Source organism: Hyperolius riggenbachi, chromosome 1 (genome assembly GCF_040937935.1).
Source record: "Hyperolius riggenbachi isolate aHypRig1 chromosome 1, aHypRig1.pri, whole genome shotgun sequence".
Taxonomy (NCBI): domain Eukaryota; kingdom Metazoa; phylum Chordata; class Amphibia; order Anura; family Hyperoliidae; genus Hyperolius; species Hyperolius riggenbachi.
This window is the reverse complement of record NC_090646.1, coordinates 414,869,981-414,896,713: the sequence shown is the minus strand read 5'-3', so window position 1 is coordinate 414,896,713 and position 26,733 is coordinate 414,869,981. Positions and strand designations below refer to the sequence as shown.

At 43.4% G+C, this 26,733-nt stretch overlaps 1 protein-coding gene across 2 annotated transcripts in view; it reads right to left on the bottom strand.

Annotated features, from left to right (window-relative positions):
* Nucleotides 1-7,598: 7,598 nt before the first annotated feature.
* The window catches only part of SMC5 (structural maintenance of chromosomes 5), a 151,126-nt gene continuing 131,991 nt past the window's right edge, over nucleotides 7,599-26,733 (bottom strand). Inside the window, exon 25 of one of the 2 annotated variants that reach the window (XM_068236253.1) lies at nucleotides 7,599-8,603. In XM_068236253.1, coding sequence (XP_068092354.1) covers nucleotides 8,466-8,603 — 138 coding nt within the window. In that variant the 3' untranslated portion in view covers nucleotides 7,599-8,465. The remainder of the gene's footprint in view (nucleotides 8,604-26,733) is intronic. The other variant, XM_068236260.1, reaches the window with a different exon arrangement.

The window sequence follows — 26,733 nt, the reverse complement described above, 5'->3', positions numbered from 1 at the left end:
ACGAACAGCTGAGGGAACGTCGTTTGAATGAGATGCAGGAAAGATTCACTAAGAGACAGTACTCCCAACGATTGTTGAGCAAAGCCAGAACCCATGTTGATAGTTCTGGAAGTCATCGTATACACCAGAGATCAACTGATAAAAGGGTAGCATTTGTAAGTCAATTTAATGTATATAGTGGTGCTATTTCGGACATCATACGCAGCAATTGGAAGATTTTAAGTACAGCTTTCCCTCATGTTGAGGAATTCCAGAGTTTTCCACTTATGTCCTATAAACGTGCCCCCACATTAAGGGATAAGTTGGTACGGGCAGATATGGGCACACATAAAGTAGTGAGTAGTCAGTCAATCCGCCCCAACGGCACATATCCTTGTATGAATTGTGTCCATTGCCATAGTGTAATCAAAGGAGATTATGTATCACACCCTCATTCAGGCACAGGATTTAAGATTTCTGGACAATTTGATTGTAACTCACGCTACGTTATATATGCATTAAAATGTCCCTGTAGCTTACTTTATATTGGGCAGACAACACAGCCCATTAAAGTTAGACTATCAGCTCATAAAAGTACAATTAGAAATCATGCCATAGAATTGGCTGTCCCCTCTCATTTCCATAGTGCTAACCATTCTGTCAGTCAATTACGGTTTCAAATTTTAGAACAAATACCACCACTTAGACGTGGGGAGTTAGGAAACTATTGTATAGAGAGGCTATTTGGATTCGGAAGTTAGACACACTCGAACCTAGGGGCATGAATAGGGATTATGATATGATGCCATTTATTTAATTTATCTTCTCTTCTTTGCACTAATTGCTGCGTATGATGTCTGGTTGACAATTATGGTTATGTTTATTTTTTCTTCTAGGTCCACGATATGTCTCTGTAGCATGTTGCTGTATCTTATGTAGCGGCACTGTCCGCATGAGTGGCGGGCGTCCATCTGGTTGCCTAGTGACGCTGGGGGGCGGAGCATGATTGGTCCGCTCAGCCACGCGTCATTTGATGCCGTCTATAGGCGGACATTTTCCGCCTTGCGGAGTGCAGTCTCCCGTCAGGTCCGCTCAGGGTATGGGCGCGGCCTGACGCTACGTCACCAGAAGTCTTCTTCCGTATAGGTCGGCATCTACACGGGCGGCTTGGTGGTCGCCTGCCCCTCTGCGTAGTACAGATAGCCGCTCCTACTGCTCTATGATTGGAGCAGCAGTTTTGTGCATATAAAATAGAAGTTCCCCACAAGGTCCACATGGCGGACGGAAGGGGATTGGTCGCTACAATGCGACTGTTGCAAGCTGATTGGCCAATGTTTGAATCATGAACTATATAAGCTGTGAAATTTAGTGTGTATTTGTAGATGCTGATGACACTTGATAAAGGAGGTTTGTCCTCCGAAACGTTGTGGATTAAGTCAGCATTCATCTAATAAAGCAAAAGAGCAATTACTGGATGGTGCTGGATTGAATCTTTATTCACGAATACTTGGAACTTGTGGCTGCTAGTTCCTCCTAGCCAGGCACATCTAAACGACATTTTTACTGGAGTGCGAGCTGTATCTACATTTTCCATTGTGTTCTGTTTTTCAGGAGGGCCAAGAAGCCAACACTGGTGCTTTCTGCTCGTAGACATTTTCTACTGAATCTTGACAGAAGAGGGGCAGCTCCAGGCCGCTATCATACGTGTGGATCCGTCAACTTAGCAGCATGGGGAAGAAACTGTTACTGGAGAGACATGCACTTTTTCACACAAGTGACTCCTTTTCCTTTACACTTTTTTAGTTTTTTTGCTTGAAAATCGCAAGGCCCAGATGTCCTTACAAAAACCAACATTACTTTTCTGTAGCTTCTATGGCAGGAGAGAGGGGAACGACACGTAATTAAGACACTGGGAAATTTGGGCGCAGGATGGAGCCAAAAACTGCTCACCCTGCACCTGCAAAAGTCCCAGCGGCGATAATTACCATTTCCCCTCCAGGCCGCCATGGACTGTGGGGTAAGACGTAATTCAGCTGCCAGCTATTGCAGGCAACCGAATTACAGTTTCTATCATAATCTGGGTGCAGTCTGACGGTACCCAAATTACTGCCTGAGCGCCGCTGTAGCCATAATTCCCATTGCGGCCAATGGTGGCACCTGGTGCGCCCATTTCCAGCACCATTTTTGCCTGACACGCTGATCACACAAGTCAGAGATTTGGATTCTAAAGTTAAACTCCACTTTTATATTTCCATAAAAACATGTAGGAGGCACTTACACTCCCAAATAGTATCTCTTGTAAGCACTGGGAAATTCACACTCCCAACAAAATGAGAGCAAACAAAAAAAAAAAAACAACAAAAAACAAAACATTGGGCGGAAATGTCTGCAATGTATGGAGCTGAACAGAAGGGATTACTTATTTCTTACTTTTAGCTTTATATGGTCTTCCAGAAGAAGAGCTCTAGTGACTCCCACACTCGCCCTTCTAAGCCCCACTGGGATTCTCCCATCTATTCATTGCAGTACAATGGGAGTAGCAGGCTGTATTGTCCAGCACTGAAAGAGCACTTGCTCTAGTTTGAGTGTAGCCAAAGCCAACAATAGACAAAGGTTGGTCTTTCTTTATGGAAGCATCAGCATCATTACTGTGTGTGACATAACATTATGACTTGTATTACATATGTAGGAAAAAGAGGTTTTGAAATATTAGTCACCCTGAGTTTTAACAGAGAAAAGTGGCAGAACTGTTACCAAAGCACAATCAGTCGGAAAGGATGAACAAGTTCCACAGCAGCCTGCGAAGTGTATCAGAGGTGAACCTAAGGGGGAAAACAAAAAGGATCCTGCAGAGGCATCCCACGTCCTCATGGCCCCACCATTGCCATATGCATATCCCTGTTGGATTTCTGATCGTAAGTGTGCTTCTCTTAATGCATTAGTGCAGCCATACTGCATGCACGAGCGGTTCTGTGCTGCAGCGCACAAGTGGCCTAACCCACACGGGTGCAGCGTGGTCACACAAGGCATGAAGAGGAGCATGGTCATGATCTTCAGGATGGTCCCAGGCAGCCGGGGTGGTCTCCAGGAGGAAACCTGAAGCCTCTGGAGCATACATGTCAAACTCCAACCCATGGGCCAAATATGGCCCTGGGAGCCATCAGATTTGGCCCTCATGTGGTTTCCCCACGTTGCATTATGTTTGGCCCACTCTAGCCCACCAGAGCAGCTATATTGGAGGGTAAAGGAGAGAAGGAGAAGGGGAATGAGGGTGCCACTAAATACCAGGACACTTTAAAGGGGAGGGAGGACCACTAAACATCAGGGAACTACATAGGGGAGGGAGGGGACCATTAGACATCAGGGAACTGTATGGGGAGGGAGGGGGCCACTAGACACCAGGAAACTTTATAAGGGAGAGAGGTGGCCACTAGAACATTGATGTCGGCCCGCAACTTGGTCCCAGAGCTCGATTTCGGCCCACTTTGTATTTGAGTTCAACACCACTGCTCTGGAGATAGAGAGGCTCCTTTTTACATTTTTTTTACCTTGTGGTCCCCTCAAATTCACTTTAATCTGAGCACAAGCCTCGAGGTTAGTTACATACTGTATTTCCCACCTTGGTTAACTGACTTTTACATTTGACAACCTACAAATCTGTTGAACAAGGAATACAAGAGTAATGTAACAAGACTTGTTTATTCACAAGAGACCATACAAAAAAGTGCGTTGTTAAACAGACAATGTAAAATGGAATGCAGTGACATTCAGCAGTCACTAGTGAAAACCTCCCAGCTACTGTGAATTGCTGATATCCAGTCCAACTCTCTAATTTTTTTAGTTCTGGAAAAGTGAAAAAAAAACAAACAAACCTATCAGGATCTTACTCCTGTCTGTGGCCATACTGGAAAAATTCTTCTCATTTCTTGTTACATGAATGCTTGTGGGTTTCCTTATGAATTCTAGGTCTTATGGAGTGAAAAAAAGAGGGACAATTAATAGTTGGTGAAAGTTCCAATTCTTCCCCACTCTACAGAAACTGAGTCTGTCCGTGCTGTAGTAAGCTATCCACTTCTACACAGTGAGGACATTTTTCCCAGAAGGGACACAGACAGTAGTTAAAAGAAAAAAAAAAGGGGGGGTTAACTCCTTTACATGCTAACATTATCAGTTATCAGTATAGACATCAGTTATCAGTATAGACATAAAATGAAACCATTAGAGCATTCTGTCAGTTTTACTCCAACACATCAATGCTATAGACAGACCCGCATTGCTGGACTGTGGCCAGAAGTGTGCTAGTGTGTTCAACAAATGCAGGGGTTCACACTATAAAATGTAGGGGTGGCTGTTCTGTATGCTGCAACACAGTGCATGACTGACATTCACATTTACATGACACTTTGCCTTTTGCATGACCCCCATTCAATACACTAAGGGCCCTTTTCCACTAGCAGTCGATAGCGTTCACGCTGAACGCTAGCGATTGCTGAATCGCAAAAGTCAGGAAACCTCCGGCGATTGCGTTCACGATTTTGCTATGCACTGTACTGCATAGCAAAATCGCGGCAAAGATCGCTCCGCAGCGCGATCGCGTTTGACAAAAAAATGAATCGCGGTAGTGGAAATACCCTACCGCGATTCCTATGTTATTTAGCAAACCCTAGCGATTGTAAAATCGCTAGCGGTTTGCGATTTTTCGATTCAGCTAGTGGAAAAGGGCCCTAAGTGTGCAGAAAACTGTGCCAAATGCTGCACTTTTCACAGTACACTTAACCACACTGCACTAAATGGGAACAGTGCCATGGATTTTCTATGAGATTGCTGACGCATTATGGAAAATAATCTTGAATGTGTACAGTGTGAACATGCCCCAACAATTTATATGCTACCAAATTGGAGGGGGCATACCAGTATCATAACAAAATGGGCTCAAGTAACACAGGTAATACAAATTGGCATTGATTTGGGGCCCATTTTAACACATATCAAGGAGACTTCGTCATTTCCTAACATTCTGAAGTTCACCAAGTGATGTCTTAAACAAACAGCACTTTTCTCAAAACCTTAGATGCATAAACACACCATTTTATATAAAGTTAGCAAAAAATATATATTTATAAAAAAAAAGTGCACTTTTGAAGCCATTTAAATATTGGCTCCACTATGAATCATCTAGCCTTTGAGAAAAGATGATAAAACCATGAAAGTGGCAAACCTAAGGTACCTATACACTATGAAATATTTTCCGGTTTTAACATTTTCATTAGTTTTAACAAGGAAATGGAACAAACAATGGACTAGATAGAAGATAAAAAAAAAATCTATATAATGGATAATCTATCAAGAACTAAGGCCCCTAAAGGTTCTAACATTGTAGCAATTGGGAAAGTCTGTTCTATGTATAGGCGGCTAAATTCAGCACGTTTCCCTGAACAATTAGTGTATGACCAGCTTGAAGGCATCAGGTGTGATGATGCGCCCCCCCCCCCCCCCCCCTTCACCAGTTACGTCTGTTCTCTGTGTGTATGCCAACATATTGGTAAAGTTCCCTTGGAAGTTGTTGGATATGGCACAAAGAGTGGAGACAATTAGAAATAGACAGAGGGCAGAGGTCACAGGCAGGAGATCTTTGTAACTCTATAGAATAAAGTTGAATTGAGAAAATAGACAATGTCATGGCTCTCCGCATCTGTGGACAAAAATTGGTGCGTAACTGCAAGAGCAAAGAGCAGAGTCTGTGATACTTCAGACCTTTTCTGTGCAACTCTGACCAACTCATCAGAGAGTCAGGACCGATCATTAGAATTGCAATTCACATCCATTTACCCAACTGCATCCATCACAAGATCCTCACTTTAGTTTCCCCATTGCTATGGAGCTCTGTACTTTGCTGATGAGTAATGTGGAGTTAGCGGCAGGTGTTCGCATGCAATGAAAGTAAAGAGCACATTGCAACAGTTAAAAAGTCATGTGACACCATCCTCGTGTGTGTTTAAAGGACCACTGTTGCGAAAATCTTAAAATTTAAAATACATGTAAACACAAAAATAAGTGTTTCTTCCAGAGTAAAATGAGCCAGAAATAACTTTTCTCCTATGTTGCTGTCACTTACAGTAAGTAGTAGAAATCTGACATTACCAACAGGTTTTGGGCTAGTCCATTTCTCCATAGGGGATTCTCAGCATGGCCTTTATTCTTCATAAAGACACTCCCTGAAAAAGATTTATACAAAGATGCTCGCCAGCCTTCCTGTTCACCATACACATTTTTGGCAGTTGGACTAAGTAACTGCCATTCACTAACTGCTTTAAAAAAAACAAAAAACACTGAGACCCCCCCATGAGGTGATGGGCTAGTCCAAAACCTGTCAGTTCTGTCATATTTCTACTACTTACTATAAGTGACAGCAACATAGAAGAAAAGTAATGCACGGCTCATTTTACTCTGGAAGAAACTTACTTATTTGTATAGCTTTACAATTACATATATTTAAATTTTTAAGATTTTTTTGTGACAGTGGTCCTTTAAATAGTGCAGTAATCAATCATTCTCATGTCTGCAGAGTTTACCATTTTATTGGCAGCAGTGGGAGACTGGAAGAGATTTTCTTGTGGCAGACAATACTTTTGTTAGGTGTAAGTCAGAGTTCTTCAATGGTAACCTGACATTTCCTGTATGTATATAATTCCAACATATTACTCAAACCTTTATAGCATGGTGCGTTTTCTCATCTCACAATCACCTGGTATTGCTGAGTGCTTGTGACAGGTTTGCTTTAAGATGTACCATCAATTTGGAAAATCTGCAAACCATTAAATGCTTGCTTAAAGGTATGGAGGCAAAATTTCCACATGCCAACTAAAAATTTAAAGGGACTCCGAGCACCTCTCATGGGCATGCCTTTAAGCCAGACGACTTCCAACAAAGTCGAGCTATGACCCCTCTGGAGGAGCCTCTTGCAATGGCCATGCGTGTCACTTCCTCTTCCTGCTTCATTCAGTGATGCACTTCTCTAACAGAAAAGAAAGGGGTGACCCAGAAGTTAGGACATAGCCAAGATGGCAGCCACGATTCTTAAACTGAACGAAAACTATTTGGTGTAGAACGGCGATTCAAATGAAAGAGGAGAGCACATGCTACAGAAAGGTATGCATCTTTAAGTACTTTGCAGTATTGGTCGGAGTCTTAAAGGCATGCCCATGAGAGGTGCTCGGAGTTCCTTTAAAGAGAACCCGAGGTGGGTTCTAAGAATGCTAACAGTACACACAGGCTGGATCTGCATATACTGCCCAGCCTTTCTTGCTATCCCAATCCCCCCTGCACTCTGCTATGCCCCCATAAATCACCCAGCCGTGCTGTCGACATACAGCGTGTCCCAGCTGGCTGTTTACTTCTGTAAGTGTCAGTCTCGCGGCTACCCCGCCTCCTCCATAGCTCCGGTCCCCGCCTGCATCCCTTCCCTCCCCGCTGATTGGAAGGAAGGAAGGAACGCAGGCGGGGACCGGAACTATGGAGGAGGCGGGGGATTGGCGAGACTGACACAGAAGTAAACAGCCGGCTGCGACACACTGTGTGTCGACAGCACGGCTGGGTAATTTATGGGGGCATAGCAGAGCACGGGGGGTGGGGGGGGAGGGCTTAGGGGGGATTGGGATAGCAAGAGAGGCTGGGCAGTATATGCAGACCAAGCCTCTGTGTGCTGTTAGCAGTCTTAGAACCCACCTCGGGTTCTCTTTAAATTACCGTAATTTTAACGGAAACATACTATTTTAAACTACCGTGTTTCGTAAATCTGCCTTGAAGTCCCAAGATCAGGTAATGTATTGTGGATACCCACCAAAGTAGATAAAGCAAACCTGAACTCAACCAAAATGTATGTAGTGGCCATACTTTGGGCTTCTTTAGTATCCTCATAAATTGTGCAACCCCCCACCTTTCCCTAAGAGTGCATGCTCTGTCCACGCCATCTACCTGCATGCTACCGCATGGCTGAGTGCAGACGACTCGGCCAGGACCATGCTGGGCATTCATGGCTAAATGTTTCCACACTGTTTATGACCAGAACATCTCCAGCCATTGTGCACAACATATGGGAAAGTAAGAGTGCGCGAGGCGTAGGCAAAGCATGCACTCAATTGGGTCTAGTCAAAGCTTTGAAGGGCAGGGATAGCTCCAACACAGGGAGGAGGAAAGATCGGCAAAGATGAGGTGCTACGCTGTTTACAGGGACACTAAAGAAGGTATAGCCATCTTGTAAACTGCTCAGACACAAATTAGTACAGCTGTTCATATCTGAGACTACCTGCAAAGCATGTGTTGCTGGTAAAACATAAGGACGGGTGTGGGAATTACATGTTTAGGAAATGTAATCCTGCCAGAAAAACAAACCTTATGTAGATTTCCAGAGTTAAGTTAAAACAACCTATCTGGAGAGTAAAAAAAAAAAAAAAAAAAAAAAATCAGCTACTAAGAAAGAAACTAAATTATTCTGGTGCGGCAGCTACTCTTCGGCGTCTTCGGTGGAAACCTTTCAAGTTCCATTTGGCGGATTCAAGCATGTTTTCTCCATTGTAGACAAATAGTACCTTCATCTTGTCTACATAAGTCAAATTCTGAAGAAGCTGTTTAAAAAAAAAAAGAAAAAAAAAAGAAAAAAAGTTGAATGTGCATTTTCACATGCAATCTTTAAGTACCATATCACTTCATTAAAGTGACCTTATAGTGAAAGGAATATAAAAAGAATATGAAGGCTGCCATATTTATATATTTTTTAAACAATTCCAGTTGTATGACTAAACTACTGGTCTTGTTTCTCTAATACTTAAGAATACTTAAAAGGACAACTGAAGTGAGAGTAATATCAAGGCTGACATATTTATTTCCTTTTAACCACTTCGCATTCAGTCGCTTTCACTTTATGCATCCGAGCAATGTTCACCTCCCATTCATTAGCCTATAACTTTATCACTAATCACAATGAACTGATCTATATCTTGTTTTTTCCGCCACCAATTAGGCTTTCTTTGGGGGGTACATTTTGCTAAGAGCTACCTTACTGTAAATGCATTTTAACAGTAAGAATAAGAAAAAAAAATGAAAAAATTCATTGTCAGTTTTCGGCCATTATAGTTTTAAAATAATACATGCCTCCATAATTAAAACCCACGTATTGTATTTGCCCATTTGTCACGGTTATTTCACCGTTTAAATTATGTCCCTATCACAATGTATCGCGACAATATTTTATTTGGAAATAAAAGAGCATTTTTTCCGTTTTGCATCCATCACTATTTACAAGCTTAAAAAAAAAAAAAAAAAAGAGAGAGAAATATTTCATCTTTACATAGATATTTAAAAAGTTTAGACCCTTAGGTAAATATTTATGTGTTTTGTTTTTTTTTATAGTAATTTTTTTTTTTTTATTAAACATTTTATGTGGGCATTTTTGGGAGGGTGGGATATAAATAGTGTTTTATTTGGGGAAATATTTGTGTATTGTAATGTTTTTTTACTTTTACTTGTAGTTTTACTTTTTGGCCACAAGATGGCAATCTTGATTTTGTTTACATGACGTCACTCTAAGCGTACAATGTACGCTTAGAGGGACATAGCTTCAGAAAAAGCGTAGCTTCCGAGAGAAGCTGTCGCTTTTTCAGCGGGGGAGAGGAATCAGTGATCGGGCACCATAGCCCGATACATTGATTCCTGGGCTACCGAATCCGCAGCCGGGAGTGCGCGTGCACGATCGGCTGCAGGAGCGCGCCTGTCCTCCTTGACGTTTTTATACGTCAAGGAGGACAAAGTGGTTAAATAATAACAGTTCCCTGACTCTCCTGCTGATCTATTTAGCTGCAGTAGTGTTTGAATATCTCCATAACAAGCATGCAGCTGACAATGTCAAACACCTGATCTGCTGCATGCTTGTTCAGGGTCTGTGCCTAAAAGTATTAGAGGCAGAGTATCAACAGTCAGGCAACTGGCATTTGCTTAAAATAAAGAAGTATAGCAGCCTCAATATCACCTTCACTACACGTTCACTTTAGTTACTTACCTAGTGAAAGGGTTATAAACAAGAAGACAAGTGACCATAATAAATGTCAGTCCAGTTGAAGTGATGTCATGATGGTGTCAACCAAAGGCATGAAACTAAAGTCAGTATAGCATTTTATTGGCAGAGTAGAGGAATGGACCAGAAAGGCTGCAAAACCATTTCACTTACTGACTGCAGTGGGAAATGCATCTATTTAACAGTCTTTTCAGTTGGTTAAATAACATTTCCTAACAAATAATGCATTCATATCCGTGTAAAATAAAACACAAGCATGTGATGAAAAATATGATCAGGGCCTATTTTCAGTGGAAACCACAAGTCAGCAGAGTTATAAGCAGAAATGTAAAATTAAAGTTCAAGAGCGTCCCCATGAGCAAGTGACGTCACATATCGCCGCAATACTACCTAACTAAATAAAAATAAAGGGGGGAAAAAAAAAAAAACCCGCTGAGCTAGTGTTGTCTAGTTTGGCACTGCTCTGCAATTCGCACTGCTCCCTACTACCTTTCCCACATGTACGCTTTTTATAGGAACCCACATTTGAAAAGTATCACTTATTGATAGTAATATAGTTATTGGAGTACCTACATTATAGATTAGTATGCTTTAAACCTAATAAGTTGACAAGATATATAAAATCACACATAATAAAGTGTGATTTTCTCACCCACAATCAGGCAGGCAGGCATCTGCAATAAGAATTATAGCAAACAGACATAATAAGACAGGCTGCAGCAGTTCTGCTCTCTCCCCTCTCTGTGAAAAGAGATGTAATTTGATCCAAGCAGGCAGAGAGCAGGTAAGGGAAAGGCAGGGGAGGGAACCAGGCTGTAGGGGAAGACCCAATGCAGAGGGTGTACTTTGGCAAGGCTTCAGCATTGGGAAAAAGAAGAAGTGCTACTACAGAAATAAATGTGAGTCTGTTCTATCCACTACAATGTACCAGATATAAACTTTATATATTCATCTAACAGTACACAGTGCTTAGACTAAATAAAGGTATTGCCATTCAAACCTTTTTTGGGCAGACCACAATATATATGCTGGACGGCCACCAAGGGAGCCCACAGACTACTATGCTATTTCTGCCTTCCCCAGCACCAGGCTTTCTGACAGGAGCTAAGACTGCTTCTCTGCTGATCCTAGCTCCGGCAGACTAACATGAGGGCTATGTATGCATGCACGTTTCCCCTTAAACATCTGAAATGAGAGGGATATGGCTGAAATATATTTTCTTTTAAACGATGCAGATTGCCTGGCTGTCCTGCTGATCATCTGTTTCTAATACTTTTATCCATAGACCCTGAAGAACCATGTAGATCAGGGGTTTCTGACCGGATTAACCACATGCTTATATCAGGTTTGTGATTCAGATACTACAGTAGCCTAAGAGATCCTCAGGACCGCCAGGTAACTGGTATGGTTCAAAAGGAAAAATATGGCAGCTATCATGTGCTTCTCATTTCAGGCGTACTGTAATGTTATTGAATAGGAGTCCGTGACACCTGGGTCTAGCCAGAAGTGAAGCAGTCCTATATCTCGGCAGAATGCCAGGCAATGGAAATAGTGTAATGGATGCAGTCTTCACCACTATGAAAAAGCATGGCACTGGCAGACCATGCAGCCTTTGGCAATACTGTACCCATCACACCTGCCTTTGGCAATACTGTGCCCATCACACTAGCTGCTCTGAGTTTTAAATATGACTGTAGATGGGCTAAACTATGTGGGCACAGTATGTACTTGGCATTGAAGAGCTAAGCAGATCATGTTTTACATTTGTAATAATCATGACAGAAAACCTGGTGCCAAGTAACAACCCGTAACAGTAAAACTTTAAATGAATACCCATAACTGTTAGGAAAAAAGCTCTGGGTTGCCCCCAGCAGGTTTGCAACAAACTCTGTTACTAAATGTCCTTAAACAGAAAGGCATTAGTTAAATAGATTAGCAAATACATGCTAAACCACGGCATTGCAACAAACTTCCTGTGCTGAGCCCATGGCACCTAATCTAGTGTCCTAAACACAGGATGTTCATTGCGATAAACAAAATAGAAACTTACGGTACTAGGACGTTGCCAGTGACCAGACCTGCACTATGATCAGCTACAGTGTCCTAAGGAACACCCTAAAAGGACTGCGTATTTGTGTCCATGGTAACCCAGAACCTTAAGTGACACAATGAAATATACATTTGTATGTACAGTGCCTAGCAAACCAATACATATGCTATGTTACGTTTCTTCTTTCGGTGCCTGAAAGAGTTAATGTTCAGCTATGCAACTGAGTTTTTCTCCAGTCAGGACCCAAGCGAACTATGGTGTCCCTCAAGGCCCTTTCACACTGAGGTGGTGCGGTATTCTTACCGCACCCCACCGCCATGCAATTAAAGTCTATGGAGATTTTTCATATTGCTACATTACGGCATGTCAGAAGTGACGTTTTCGCCACATCTCTGACGCAGGGCCAGAACTACGTTACTGCGTGGATTCTGCGGCGAGCTGCATCGGCCCGAAAGTCATGTTAGTCTAGGGCGACAAGTAGATTTTTAAACAAACACAGAGGCGACGGCGCAACACGCAAGTGTATTTTGACAATACGCTTTAGTGCATTTCCACATACCCAAAGCATGAGGTGATAGCAACTTCCTGCTTGGCCGGCGGCCAGACAGGGATCACAGCGCAATAGCGGGGTGTTCCCTGAAGGCCTGTTTTTGATGGTGCGATGTGTTGCCTCAAGCACTGGTTTCCGGTGTGAAACCAGCTTCACCGATATGGAATTACAGCCATAAAGCACTTTCCTGGCAGAGAACTGGGCTTCTGAGAGCAGTGGATATTTTTGAAAAAGGTCAATAGTTTATTTCAGCACTCTGAGACAGGGAACAGACTTTCATTAAACAGACAAAATAATAAAACTGCTTAAAAAAAACCAAAAACAAACAAACACTAAACATAAAACTGAGGGATATCAAAGTAATTTCTAGGAGTAAGAGGATAGATTAATTGACTATCTCATCAGTTTATTTTCACTTAAGTTTCACTCTAAATGACAACTGCAGCAAGAGGTATGTGGAGGTTGCCATATTTATTTCCTTTTAAAGGGAACCAGAGAGGATGCAATATACATACCTGGGGCTTCCTCCAGCCCCATACGCACGGATCGCTCCCACGCCGCAGTCCTCCTCTGCCTGGAACCGCCGCCACCGGGTCCCGTCATTGCCGCGAGTCGGCAAGTCGGCCGGCGGACGCGGCCAATTCTCCGCATCACCGGGTTCTCCCCCCATACTGATACGCATGTGGCCGCTAACTGCGCAGCCGCATGCGTACATGTATGGAGGGAGCCCCTGTGATGCGGACAATTGGCCGCGTCCGCCGGAAGTGACGGGCCCGGTACCGGCGGATCCAGGAAGCTGAGGACGGCGGCGTGGGAGCGATTCAGGCTTATGGGGCTGGAAGAAGCCCCAGGTATGTATAAAATCTTTTTCTTTTTCCACCCCCCGTTCCTCTCTGGTTCCCTTTAAGCAATATCAGTTCCCTGTCTATCCTGCTGATCCTCTGCCTCTAATAAGCCATAGCCCGGTGAACAAGCATGCAGCAGATCAGATGTTTCTGACATTATCGTCAGATCTGACAAGAGCAGTTGCATGCTTGTTTCTGGTGTTATTCAGACACTACTGCAGCCAATTAAATCAGCAAGACTGAAGGTAACCGATATTGTTTAAAAGGAAATATGGCAGCCTCCCCATACCTCTCGCTACAGTTGTACTTTAAGAACTGAATCCTTACAGTCGATGCCTACCTGTCAGTATAATACTGTCACAAAGTATATTGTAAAGAGTTAAACATCAGCAAGTAAGGGAAACCAAACTATCAGCTACATAACTGCTTAGTTCTGAGTGTACCATAATGGGACAATCATACAGTAGGTTTATTCCTTGAGGCACAGGGACAGCATCTTCCTCTTGGCGATATATATGCCACTTGCCAGAGTTTTGTCCGTCTGCATGTATAGTTTACAAGCCCCACATACCATCATCCTCCCCTTAATACATCTCTCAAGGTGGCCACTAACACCACAATCTTTTTCATCCAATTTTACCAAATCTACGTAGTATAAGGGTAAACTGAGTGAATATATTGAATTGATAATTTAGGCAGTTACCTAAAGCCCCATCTACACGATACGATTCTTTGTGCGATTCAATTACGATCTGATTAAATCAGCCATGTCCGATCAGGATTCGATTCAATTCACCATTGCAAAACAATGGCAAATTGAATTGAATCTAATCTCGATCGGACATGTTGGATTTAATCGGATTGTAAATAGAATCGTAATTGAATCGCACAAAGAATCGTATCGTGTAGACGGGGCTTTATATTACATAGAAATTATAAGATTGGATGAAAAAGATTGTATCGTTAGTGGCCTGCTTCACCAATCTCTAGGCCAGTCTCTTCACCCAGCAGTAGCCCCAGTGTGGTTTACTTACTAATTAAATGTACTCTCTTACGGTAAAACATACTTTATACATTGCTTTAATATTACAATCAATACTAAAGGCAGATTTGGAATGCACCGTAAGTAACCTACTTTACAGCAGATAGGGTAACATGACTGCACCAAACAACGGATTCACAGTGTGGGCGGGAACCATTCTGCATTATGTACACACTGCAATACAGAGGATTTTCTGTCTTCAACAGAAAATATGTGTCCTTCAATTAACAAAAGAACCATCAAATGGGTCAGCTCTTTTTTAGACTCCACTAGAGGAAAAACAAAGAGCAGCTTGAAAACAACATTTTGGCTGTGAAGATTTTTACTTTAAAAGGAATGGATTTTATAAACAATGCAAACCAAAAATAAGCACAAGCGCTTTCCTATCTACAGCACGGTGGAGGAGTATGGAGATGAAACCTGAACATGATGTATGTAGACATAACTGCACAGGGCTCATCTATACTGACACCACATCACATCGCTAGCATACAACATTGCATGCTGCTGTGTAAGCAAGGAGCAGTGCTGCTTATCTGCTATGAAGATCGCTTTGAAGTGGCGTTTCAGAAAGAGAACTTAAAAAGACAACAAAGGCTATGAAAGTGTCTGGAGTAAAGGACAATCTCTTGGTGATGAGCCACTCATCAAAAGCTACTGGCCCATATTCCTGGTAGAGACATTGCTATGATATTGTTTTAGTTATAAGTTGATCATGATACCAAGTCGCTGCCAAGGGGGCTGCTGCAAAACTTCAAAAAGCCAAGGGTAGACCGTGATGAATGCTGCGAGCTGTTAATATCTTAGCATTTAGTGGATATTTCTGTATTAAGACAAGTGTCAGTGCTGGTCACAGCAATCAGACATTTTCCTAGTGCTAGTAAAAGAAAGGCGAAGCCTAGCTTAGCAGCTGTGGGCACGAGAGACGCCTCCCTTTCCTTTCTGCTTGTCTGGCCCACTGACTGCCTTGCTCGGAACGGATCTGGTTCACTGCACAGAGATTAGTAGCGGTCTTGGTTGTCTGCCTATCAGGCTAATAATGGAGCCATAGATACCCTGTGCTTAAACTGCACAATGCATGAAGTAGTTCTACTCAATGTTCCAATGCTGATAAAAATAGAAGAGGAATCCTGTTATTCATCTTCTCTGCACTGCAAAATAAACTAGTGAATATTCTTTTTTTTCAGAATATTAGACACTCTGGAATATAAGACGCACCTAGGTTTAGAGGGCAGAAATGTATACAGTATATACTAAACCTGGTGCGTCCATGTTCCAGAAGCATCTTGTACATGTTCTCCCCCATTGTCCTCCTGTGTCCACTATGTGTGTCTTACTGTCCCAGTGTGTGCGTCATCCCCGTCTCCGCTCCCCCTTGGCAACAATGACAGCAGAGCAACTCACCTTCCTATGGATTCCAGCGCTGTGTGGTCCTCCACCTCCAGCATGTCAGCCCTACACCTGTAAAAGAAAAGTTAGCGGCAGAGCGGCTCACCTACTCAGCGGCGGCGAACTGCGGACATCTCGGTACCGGGCGGCTTCCCCTAGCGACGTCTCCTGTTAAGGACTCATTGAGTCATGGGGATTGACTCATTGAATCATTAACAGGCTCCTGTTAATGATTCAATGAGTCATTCCCCATGACTCAATGCTGGGGGCGGACGTGCTGGGGGCGGAGGACCACACAGCACTGGAATCCATAGGAAGGTGAGTTTCTCTGCTGTCATTGTTGCCAAGGGGGAGCGGAGACATGCTGGGGGCAGGCGGACCACACAGGGGGACAAGGCAGGGAGTCTCCGACAATTCGGCGGTTCGTATCGGCGGGCGGTTCTGAAGTCGTGGATTCCCTGCCTTTGGAATATAAGACGCAGGAACTTTTTCTCCCCATTTTTGGGGGAGAAAAAGTGTGTCTTATATTCTGAAAAATACGGTACATAATACAGTACAAATGAGTAAGAAAATATTATGCATCTGATTTTTTGGTACATACTAAAAGTGGCCACATACTATGCAATAAATTGTTCAACATTTGTTTTAAATGAAAACAAATCCGTTGTATAGAAAAATGTATTTTTATTCAGAAATGTGATCGAATTGACTATTTATTTACTTTTATACATTTATTAATCGCTCATGGTGGAGAATTCTGATAAATTTTTCGGTATAAGACAGATTGTATATTTACTTAATTTATTGCATTACCCAGGCAATTTTTTCAGGAGTTTTCTATAATTTATTTTCATAAATGGGGAAAGATTGAAAGTGTTTCAAAATTTACAATCAATCAAAAAACATGAATCGTATCATGTGTGGCCATCTGTGATCATGTCACTTTCTCAGTTTGTGAAGCAAGACATTTTTAGTATACCTGCACATGTTACAGTAAGGTGTCATAGTTTAGATATGGGGACAAGCTACCAAAATGATCTAGAGTATGTCAGAGAAAGTGAAAACTATCCATGTTTATACTCAGTTCAAGTACCATTGTTATTGGCTTTAACTTACCCAGCACAGATTTTAGGGGCAGCGTGGCAGGACACCTCCCAAGGCACAGTGGCAGCATGGGCACATGCAGAGAGCAGTAACCCACCTTTCCAGAACCACATACTGCCTTTATCTTGTTCCTCCTAGGCTTCCACTGAGTTAGTGACAGCACCCTTGTGATTACATGACATGTCATCAGAGGGATAATATTACCAACGCGATAGAGGCCTACGAGGAAGAAGATAGAGGCAGTGTGTAGACCTCTCCAGCTACCCATATACTGTGGGAAGGAAGCAGGCACTTTGACAACATATATAGTAGGGGAGGGGGACTCTCTGGCTATCTATATACTGTGGGAAGGGGCACCCTGGCTTCTTATATACTAGGGGAGCAGGCACACTAGCTACCTATATTGGGGAGAGGGGGTGTCTGGCTACATATACAGATTGGAGTGGGGATTTATGGCTACCTAAATTGGGGGGGGGGGGGGGTGTATCTGGCTAGCTTTACGAGGAGAGAGCTCTCTGGCTTCCTATAGGAGGGGAGCAATCTGGCTATCTAGTTGAAGTGTGTGGGGGATCTCTGGCTACCTATACTGAGGGAGGGGGCGCCTCTCTGGCTAAGTATACAAGTTCGGAGGGGAGCATGATCTGGCTACCTAATAATGGAGGCTTCTGTAGCAACCTTGACTCGGGGGGAAGGGGGGCTGAATCGGGCTACTTAATACTGGGGGCTCCGCTGAAAACCTATACCGGGGGGAGGCTGCACTATGCTACCTAATACCGGGGGCTCCTCTGGCACTGTAACAGTATGTTCAACTGTACGGTGGCACCCTGTGAGGTAAGTAGTCTGGAGACTGCCCTGACTTTACCCACCCGAACAATGACAGGAGAAAGCAGAAAAACATGTGTTTGCCCACTTACTATACTTTGGAAAAAAAAAAAACAGGACATGTAAAAATAGTAGACTTTATTTTATACCTTTGTCATTCCCACTGCCATTGAGGTGGGTGCAAGTAAGGTCTATGTTTCAAAATTTTAAAGTACATGCGCTAATAAGAAAGGAAAGGGGGGGGAAGGGGGAGGAAGCACATTTATGTATAAAAGCTTTACAAACGTTCTTATAATTTTAAGACTAAAAACACTAATTTATGCTTATTTATATACGATTCAGCATTCTCTAATCCTGACACCCACTGTAATAGATTGGCTATTACAAGTTGAAGTACTCCCTGAATTCTATCCAAGTATCCCCAGGGGGTATGCGTACCATGTGCTGAGAACCTAGTATCTAGAACACAGATGTCCAAATCCAACCCTTGAGGGCTGGGATCCTTATACATATTCAGCATTGCTGTAATTAACAAACCCACGTAACGAAGTAAGATAGAGCACACAAAGAAAGATGGCTCTGCCCATCCCAAAATCCTGGCATGTATACAACCCTCGAGGACTCAAATGGAAACCTAATATCTAGAATCAGTGGCATATATTTTTAGATTTTTATGAGCCAAGTATTTTTCTAACACTGTGACATGATCACCGAAGCACTCTCTTTCCAAAACCAAGAGCACAATAAAGCCTGCATTAAGAAAAATAACATCACCAAAATGCATATAGCTTAGGCTTTACAGTATTTTAAAGGGAACCTGAAGTGAGAGGTATATGGAATCTGGTGTTTAATATGCAACAAATATGACAGTCCTGCTGATCTTCCTGGCTGCAGTAGTGTCTGAATCACACACCTGAATCAAGTATGCACATATTCCTTGTTGGATTTTTGACAGACACTTCTGATTTGCATGCCTGTTCAGGATCAATGGCTAAGGCTGGGTTCACAGTGGATATTGCATTGCGTTCCCAATAACGGCAAGAATGCAACACAATGGGAAAGCTGCACGTATTATCCATGCATTACGTCACATAAAGTGAAGCATATAATCAATGAAAGGTATGCTTCACTGTTAAAGTGCGCACTTTGCGGTAATGCAGTGTGTTGAGATGTCGCACGCTGTTATACTGCACCTACTGCACTGTGAATATCGCATAGGTCAGAGAGAGGAGTCCACACTTTTTTGGCTTGTGAGCTACTTTAAAAATTAGAAAGTCAAAATGATCTACCTATGTACAATTTAACGAGCACAATTGTATATACAAAATGGAAAATGTAGTGGGGTCAGGATCTACCATGAAGTCCTCTGCGATCTACCGTTAGATTGCGATCTACTCAATCGGCACCCATGGCATAGGTGGTGCCTCGCAGTGCGCCAAGCCATGTTACAAAGTAGCCGTTACAGCACACCACAATGCACTACTGTGACCCTAGCCTAAAGGTTCGTATATACGTCCGATAAAGATCAGTTGTTACGAACGATTCGTGACGTTTACACGATATTCAAATTAGACCGAAAAGATCGTTCGTAATGAACGATTGTGTACACACGTGAACGATATAAGTATAAAGTACTGAACGACGAATGATAAAAAAATGCGTGCGCAAACGGAAGTGACGTTATGACAGGCAATAAGAACATGCGTACTACTCCACAGATAATCATTATCGGATGATCTCTGTACACACTGCAACGATTGAACGATTTCGAAAAAATCCGCCGGGTTGGATTGGCCGGATTGAACGATAACGGTCGTTATCGTCCAAAAAAACGATCGTTGGAAAATTTGGAGCGCACGATTATCGGTCCGATTGTCGTTAGTTTTCAAACGATCGTTATCGTACGTGTGTACTCAGCTTAAACGTGTAAGAGGCACAGGATCAGCAGGACTTCCAGGCAACTGGTATGGTTTACAATTAAATATGTGGGGTGTTAAACGACTGAAGCGAGAGGGTTATGAAGCCTCCAATATTTATTTCCTCTTAAGCAATACCAGTTGCCTGGCAGCCCTGCTGATCCTCTGCCACTAATACGTATAGACATAGAAACACCTGATACGCTGCATACTTGTGCAGGGTCTACTGGTATGTCTAAAAGTATTAGAGGCAGAGGATTAGCTGGATAGCACGTCAACTGTCACTGCGTTAAAGGGGAACTGAAGTAAGAGGTATATGGAGGCTGCCATATTTATTTCCTTTTAAGCAATACCAGTTGCCTGGCAGCCCTGCTGAACCTCTGCCTCTAATACTATTAGCCATAGCCCCTGAACAAGCATGCAGCAGATCAGGTGTTTCAGACTTTAAAGTCAGATCTGACAAGACTAGCTGCATGCTTGTTTCTGGTGTTATTCAGATACTACTGCAGAGAAATAGACCAGCAGGGCTGCCAGGCAACTGGTATTGATTAAGGAAATAAAAATGGCAGCCTCCATATACCTCTTACTTCAATTCCCCTTTAAAAGGAAATAAATATGGCCTCCATATCCCTCTTGCTTCAGTTGTCCTTATAGGGAACCTGAAGCGAGAGGGATCTGGAGGCTGCCATATTTATTTTCCTTTAAAGGGAACCTAAACTGAGAAGGATATGGATTTTTCCTTTTAACCACTTGCCGACCAGTGGCTTTCTGGCTGATCTGTGCTGCGTAGGCTCTCCAGCCCGCAGCACAGATCAGGTTTTAGCCAGGGCGATCAGACTTACCCCCTTTTTCCCCACTAGGGGGATGTCCTGCTGGGGGGGGTCTGATCGCCGCCGGCTCTCTGCGCTTTGCGGGGGCCTCTTCAAAGCCCCCCTCCGCAGCGTTTTCAGCGCTCCGTCCCTCTCCCTCCCTCTCCCTTCCCCTCTGAGCTGCGCAGGACGGATTGTAGGATAGGCTTCAGCCTATCAAATAATGGTGATCCCTGGCCAATCAGAGGCCAGGGATCACCAATCTGCCTTACGGCGCTGCTGCGCAGCAGCGCCGTATTGATGTAAACAGCGGGGATTTCTTCCCCGCGTGTTTACATTTTGCCGGCGAGCCGCAATCGGCGGCTCTCCGGCTGTTCACGGAGACAGCCTCCGTGAACGGACATGGAAAGGCCGCTCGAACGAGCGGCCGTTTCCATGGAAACTTGCAGACGACCAGTTTACGCCAATCGGCGTTAGCTGGTCGTCAGGAGATTAAAATAATACCAGTTGCCTGACTCTCCTGCTTATCCGGTGTCTCTAATACTTTTAGCCAAAGCCCCTGAACAAGCATGCAGATCAGGTGCTCTGAATGAAGTTACACTGGATTAGCTGCATGCTTGTTTCAGGTGTGTGATTCAGCCACTACTACAACCAGAGAGATCACCAGGAAGCCAGGCAACTGGTATTGTTTAAAAGGAAACATCCATATCCCTCTCAGTTTAGGTTCCCTTGCTGATCCTCTGTTTCAACTACTACTAGCCATAGACCCTGCACAAGCATGAAGCAGATCAGGCGGTTCTGACATCTGGCAAGATTAGCTGCATGCTAGTTCCAGGCAACTGGAATGGTTTTAAAAGGAAATATTAAAGCCAAATAGATCAGCAATATGGCAGCCTCACTTCAGTTGTCCTTTAGTGTATGGAGAGAGAAAATGCATTCTTATAGGCATCTGTATGAAGGGACCACTTCAGGGTTTTTTGTTTTTGTTTTAAACAGCATTTCCTGAACAGCAGTTGCAAAGTCTGACAAATTAGTGTGCAAGTGATTAGGGAGGCTGGCTGGTATCTTACTAGTATTTTGGCAGTTAAACTGCTGTTCAGGAAATGCTGTTGAAAACAAAATAAATTGGTTCTGTTAGATTTTAACTGCCTACTTTTTTCGAGATAATGGTGCTTTAAAAAAAAAAAAAAAAAAAAAAAAAGCAGTAAGCAGTCATGAAGCAGCTAAACCAGGCATTAAGCCATTCTATAACCACACATTTGCTGAGACCACCAGTGTTGGCAATGGGGAAAATGGCAAGTAATGCCTCAACTCATACGCATGTGTGCAGCGGTGGGTGGGTGCCGCTGCATACAGGGTCTTCCTGGCTTCCCTCATCTGTGACGCATGATAACTGTATATATGTGGACAAGCCCATAGGTTAACAGTGGTGTTTTGTGCGGGGTGACAGAATACAGTCCCCTCAAAACAAGGCCTGTTGTGAACCTTTTGTCCTCCTGACTTCAAAGGTGCAACACAGAAAATACTTTTCACAAATACACTGCTTCTGCAAGAAGTATTACAGAACAGTTATTACAATAATGTTATCACTAATGTTACCACTATGCATGCATGTATGTATGTGTGAGAGCTGCCCACACCATGTACAGCACATGGCACGCCATATGACTGAGCCTGGTCACTTGCACATGAGGAAAAGCATTCATGCCACGGTTTACTACAATTTAGTTGTACTGACAAGCAAACAGACTTCCTGTCAGCACCACCTACTGATGCATTTTCCTCACTACAACTTATTCAATGAAAATGCTGTAGTAGGCAAAGCACATCAGCAACAGGAGCTAGTGTGTGCATGACTCAGTAAAATCAAAGTGACCCTTAAACTTTATAACACACGAAGTAATTTCAGAGTTGTGAAAGGTGACATTTCTTTAGATCACTAGCACTTTTTACATCACACTTCAGGTGCCTTTTCCCAGAAACTGAATTCAACAAGCATATGCATTACTGGAAAATCAGTTCTGTGGATAAACATTTCTCCAGTCTTATAAAAAGCCTGATGTGTTTATGCAAATGAAAGTTTATACATTACATTAAATGTGCGAAGCCTCTCCCTCACGGTCCTGACATGCTTTATTGGTGTGGCTCTATATCCCAACAGCTCATTGTTTTGACATGAATGGTGCAGCCAAACTACCGTAACTCAAATTTTTTATACTGTACACAAGATTTTAGTTTTAAAAGTATACCCGAGTTGACATGTGACATGATGAGGTAAACATGTATGCATAGTGCAAAGCATTGATAACCAGACTTTTTCATATTTTGCTGTCTCAAATAGTTACTTTTCAGGCATACAAGTGACAGCTTCTGTCTTGTTGGAATAAAGTGAGCCTCACTGACAGGCAAATTACAGCCATCAAAGTTTTCCTGGTGGAATACAACTTCTCAGGGCAGGGGAGAGATAGAAACAGGTCAATAAGGTCATGTATTTTAACTCTGGCACTGTTAATAGACTTCCATTGAGAAGAGAATTAAAAACATGCAATCTACTTTGTAAATGTTTAAATATGAAATAAAACTATAGGATATCTATAAAAAGGAGGAGGATGACGCATACAATTGCTTATCTCATCAGTTTATTTTCACTTCAGGTTCATTTTAAAATGCACCTGAACTGAGAGGGATATTGTGGCTGCCATATGTACAGTGTTCTCTCTAGGACTAATTAGGTCGGCGGGCCGCCAGGCTGTTTTGAAACCCCGCCCGGATGCTATCCAAGGCCCGCCTGCATTTACATACAGTTCTTCTGCTTTTCTGTGCGCTATGTGCTGCTGTTTGCTCGCACAGAGCGAGTCTCCCTCTGCATTGCTTTCTCTAGTTCCTGCTGCCCTGCCCGCCCGTAGTCAGTCAGACCTCCAGATCAGCGGCAGCCCGTGGGAATATAAGATAGGGGAGCGATGTGCGTTAACGCGCCATAGACGTCAAATACAGGAAATGCCATCACTTGTCTTTCTATATTTGAAGGCTGCCAATGGAGCTGGGGTTGAAGGAATGCATGGCACATGATGGGGGTGCAGGGATGCATGGGATGTAATAAGGAGCACAGAGGTGCATGGGATGTGATAGGGGTTGCAGTACTGGATGGTATGTGATAGGGGATACAGGGACGCATGGGACGTGATAGGGGAGTGCAGGAATGCATGGAATGTGATAGGAGTAATGTATGGGATGTGATGGAGGTGCAGGGTTGCATGGGACGTGATGGGGGGTGCTGGGATGTCCTATGCTGTAAACATTCCCCCCGTTGCGCCCCACCCGGCTACTTTTTCATGCCACCCGGCTGGAAAAAAAATTCTGGGGAGAACACGGATTTATTCACTTTTAAACAGGCCCATATTTACATGACAGGAGCCTATAGGCACAGATGTCCTGGCACCTTAGATTTCACCCTCCATGAACCTACCCCCACCAAAACACACCGCAATTGTGCTGGCTGGCCCAGCTGTCACTTCTCCCTTTCTTCCCTTGCCTGTAATAAGTAGCTACAGGTGCCCATTAGTATTAGGTAGCCAGAGTTACTCTCAGTATTAAGTTCACCCGACTGAAGGAAGATCTCGTCGGTGGAATGCCAAAGAGCAGGGTGAGTAACCTAATTTACGACTCTGCAAACGGATGAAGAGAGGGAGGTGCTCGGGGAGGAAAGTGAGCCGCCTTTCTATCATCAGGCACCTCTAGGCATGTGCCTACAGTGCCTCATGGTAAATCTATCCCTGCTTTTAAACAATACTAGTTGCCTGGCAGTCTTGCTGATCTCTAACTGTAGTAGTGTCTGAATCACACACCTGAAACATGCATGTGGCTAATCCAGTCAGACTTGAGTAAGAAACACCCAATCGTCATGATTGTTCAGGGTCTATGGTTAAGAGTATTACAGTCAGATGATCAGGAGAGCCAGACAATCTCCATTGTTTAACCTCCCTGGCGGTTATTTTATTTTTTTGCCAAATAGGCAAAAATCCTTTTTTTTTAATTTTTTTTTTGTTTCATGTAAAGCTACCAGAGTGGTAGCTATATGAAACACTAGCATCAATAGCAAACAGGGGAACGCGTATATAACACGCTCCCGTTTGGCTTCTCCTGTCGCCATGGCGACGATCGGAATGACGTCAGCCGACGTCCTGACTCAGACGCCTCCGATCCAGCCCATAGAGCTGGGCTCTGGTGGGGGGGCCCTCTTCTGCCGCTGCGTGCGGGCGATCGCCGCAGAGCGGCGGCGATCAAGCTGTGCGCGCGGCTAGCAAAGTGCTAGCTGCGCGCACAGCACTTTAAATGGCGAAAATCGCCCCACCAGGGGCTGAGATATCTTCCTGCGCGGCATAGCCCGAGCTCAGCTCGGGCTTACCGCCAGGAGGGTTAAAAAGAAATAGATGCCAGCCTCCATATCTCTCAGCGCAGGGGTACTTTAATTTCATCATGCACCAAGCTCAATGTAAATGTACAATTCTGTAACATAAATATGCCTACTCAACATCACATTGCCCCATGAACAATAATCTAGTTATAGCCAGCAAGCTCATGGTGAACCAGAACACATTGGAGTGTGTGAGGGGCTACAATGGTCCAAATAGCCCCCTTACTAAAATGCATGGAAAACAAAAAAGTTTGCTTTCAGTTTGGAGTGAACTTGAGATATCTCCCAGTGCATCACTGCTGAATATATGAGCTTGCTGGTTAGTCTGTACCTCTGGGTGTTTCAGGTCCTACTCCATAGAGCCAAATTAATCCATGCCTTGCACTGATGAGGATCTACCAATCCGAAACAGTCTCTATGCATGTTGTATTATTATGGCTCTGTAATAATTTCAAGCTGACACATCATTGCATTCCAGGAGATCTGGAAGTGTGTTCGGCTTGTTAGAACGACAATGGTTAATTTGCATATATTCAGCAGTGATGCACTGGGAGACATCTCAAGCTCACTCCAACCTGAATTATCGCAAATACTTTCTAATCCTCCTGGCGGTCTATTAAAAACCGCCAGGGGGCAGCGCAGCAGCTTTTTTTTTTTTTTTAAATCATGTAGCGAGCCTAGGACTCGCTACATGGTAGCCGCTGTGCAGCGGCATCCCCCCACCTGCTTCGATCGCCTCCAGCGATCTGCGATCAGGAAATCCCGTTCAAAGAACGGGATTTCCCGGAGGGCTTCCCCCATCGCCATGGCAATGGGTGGGATGACGTCACCGACGTCATTGGGAGTCCCGATCCTGATAGGCCAGGCTGCGCAAGGGGTCTGAGGGGGGGGGGGGGGGAGGGGTGCGGCTGGTAGCGGCGAATCGGCACAGAGCGGCAGCAATCAGTATGCACACGCAGCTAGCAAAGTGCTAGCTGCGTGTAGCAAAAAAAAAAAAAAAAAATTATGCAAATCGAGCCTGAGCCTGAGAAATCCTCCTGCGCAGCTTACCCCGAACGTTACCTCCAGGAAGGTTAAGAAAGCAAACTTTTGTTTTCCTCAGTAATAGCCAGTTCATAATTTTACACCCCTTGCAAGATCGGAGAACACCTTGGTTGATGACTAGTTACAATCACCCCACATTTCGACACAAAATAAGAGAAATAGAGATGTCAATGAGATGCAAATAGGTTTTCCTGAAATTTAAATTTCATGTAAAATTACACGCAGCTTGAAATTGGACCAATCAGAATGGCTTCCTCTTTTTATTGGTTCATGTTCAAACTGCATACAATTTATATGAAATTTGAAATTTAGAAGAACTTACAGTGGTGTGAAAAACTATTTGCCCCCTTCCTGATTTCTTATTCTTTTGCATGTTTGTCACACTTAAATGTTTCTGCTCATCAAAAACCGTTAACTATTAGTCAAAGATAACATAATTGAACACAAAATGCAGTTTTAAATGATGGTTTTTATTATTTAGTGAGGAAAAAAAACTCAAAACCTACAAGGCCCTGTGTGAAAAAGTGATTGCCCCCCTTGTAAAAAAAATAACTTAACTGTGGTTTATCACACCTGAGTTCAATTTCTGTAGTCACCCCCAGGCCTGATTACTGCCACACCTGTTTCAATCAAGAAATCACTTAAATAGGAGCTGACACAGAGAAGTAGACCAAAAGCACCTCAAAAGCTAGACATCTTG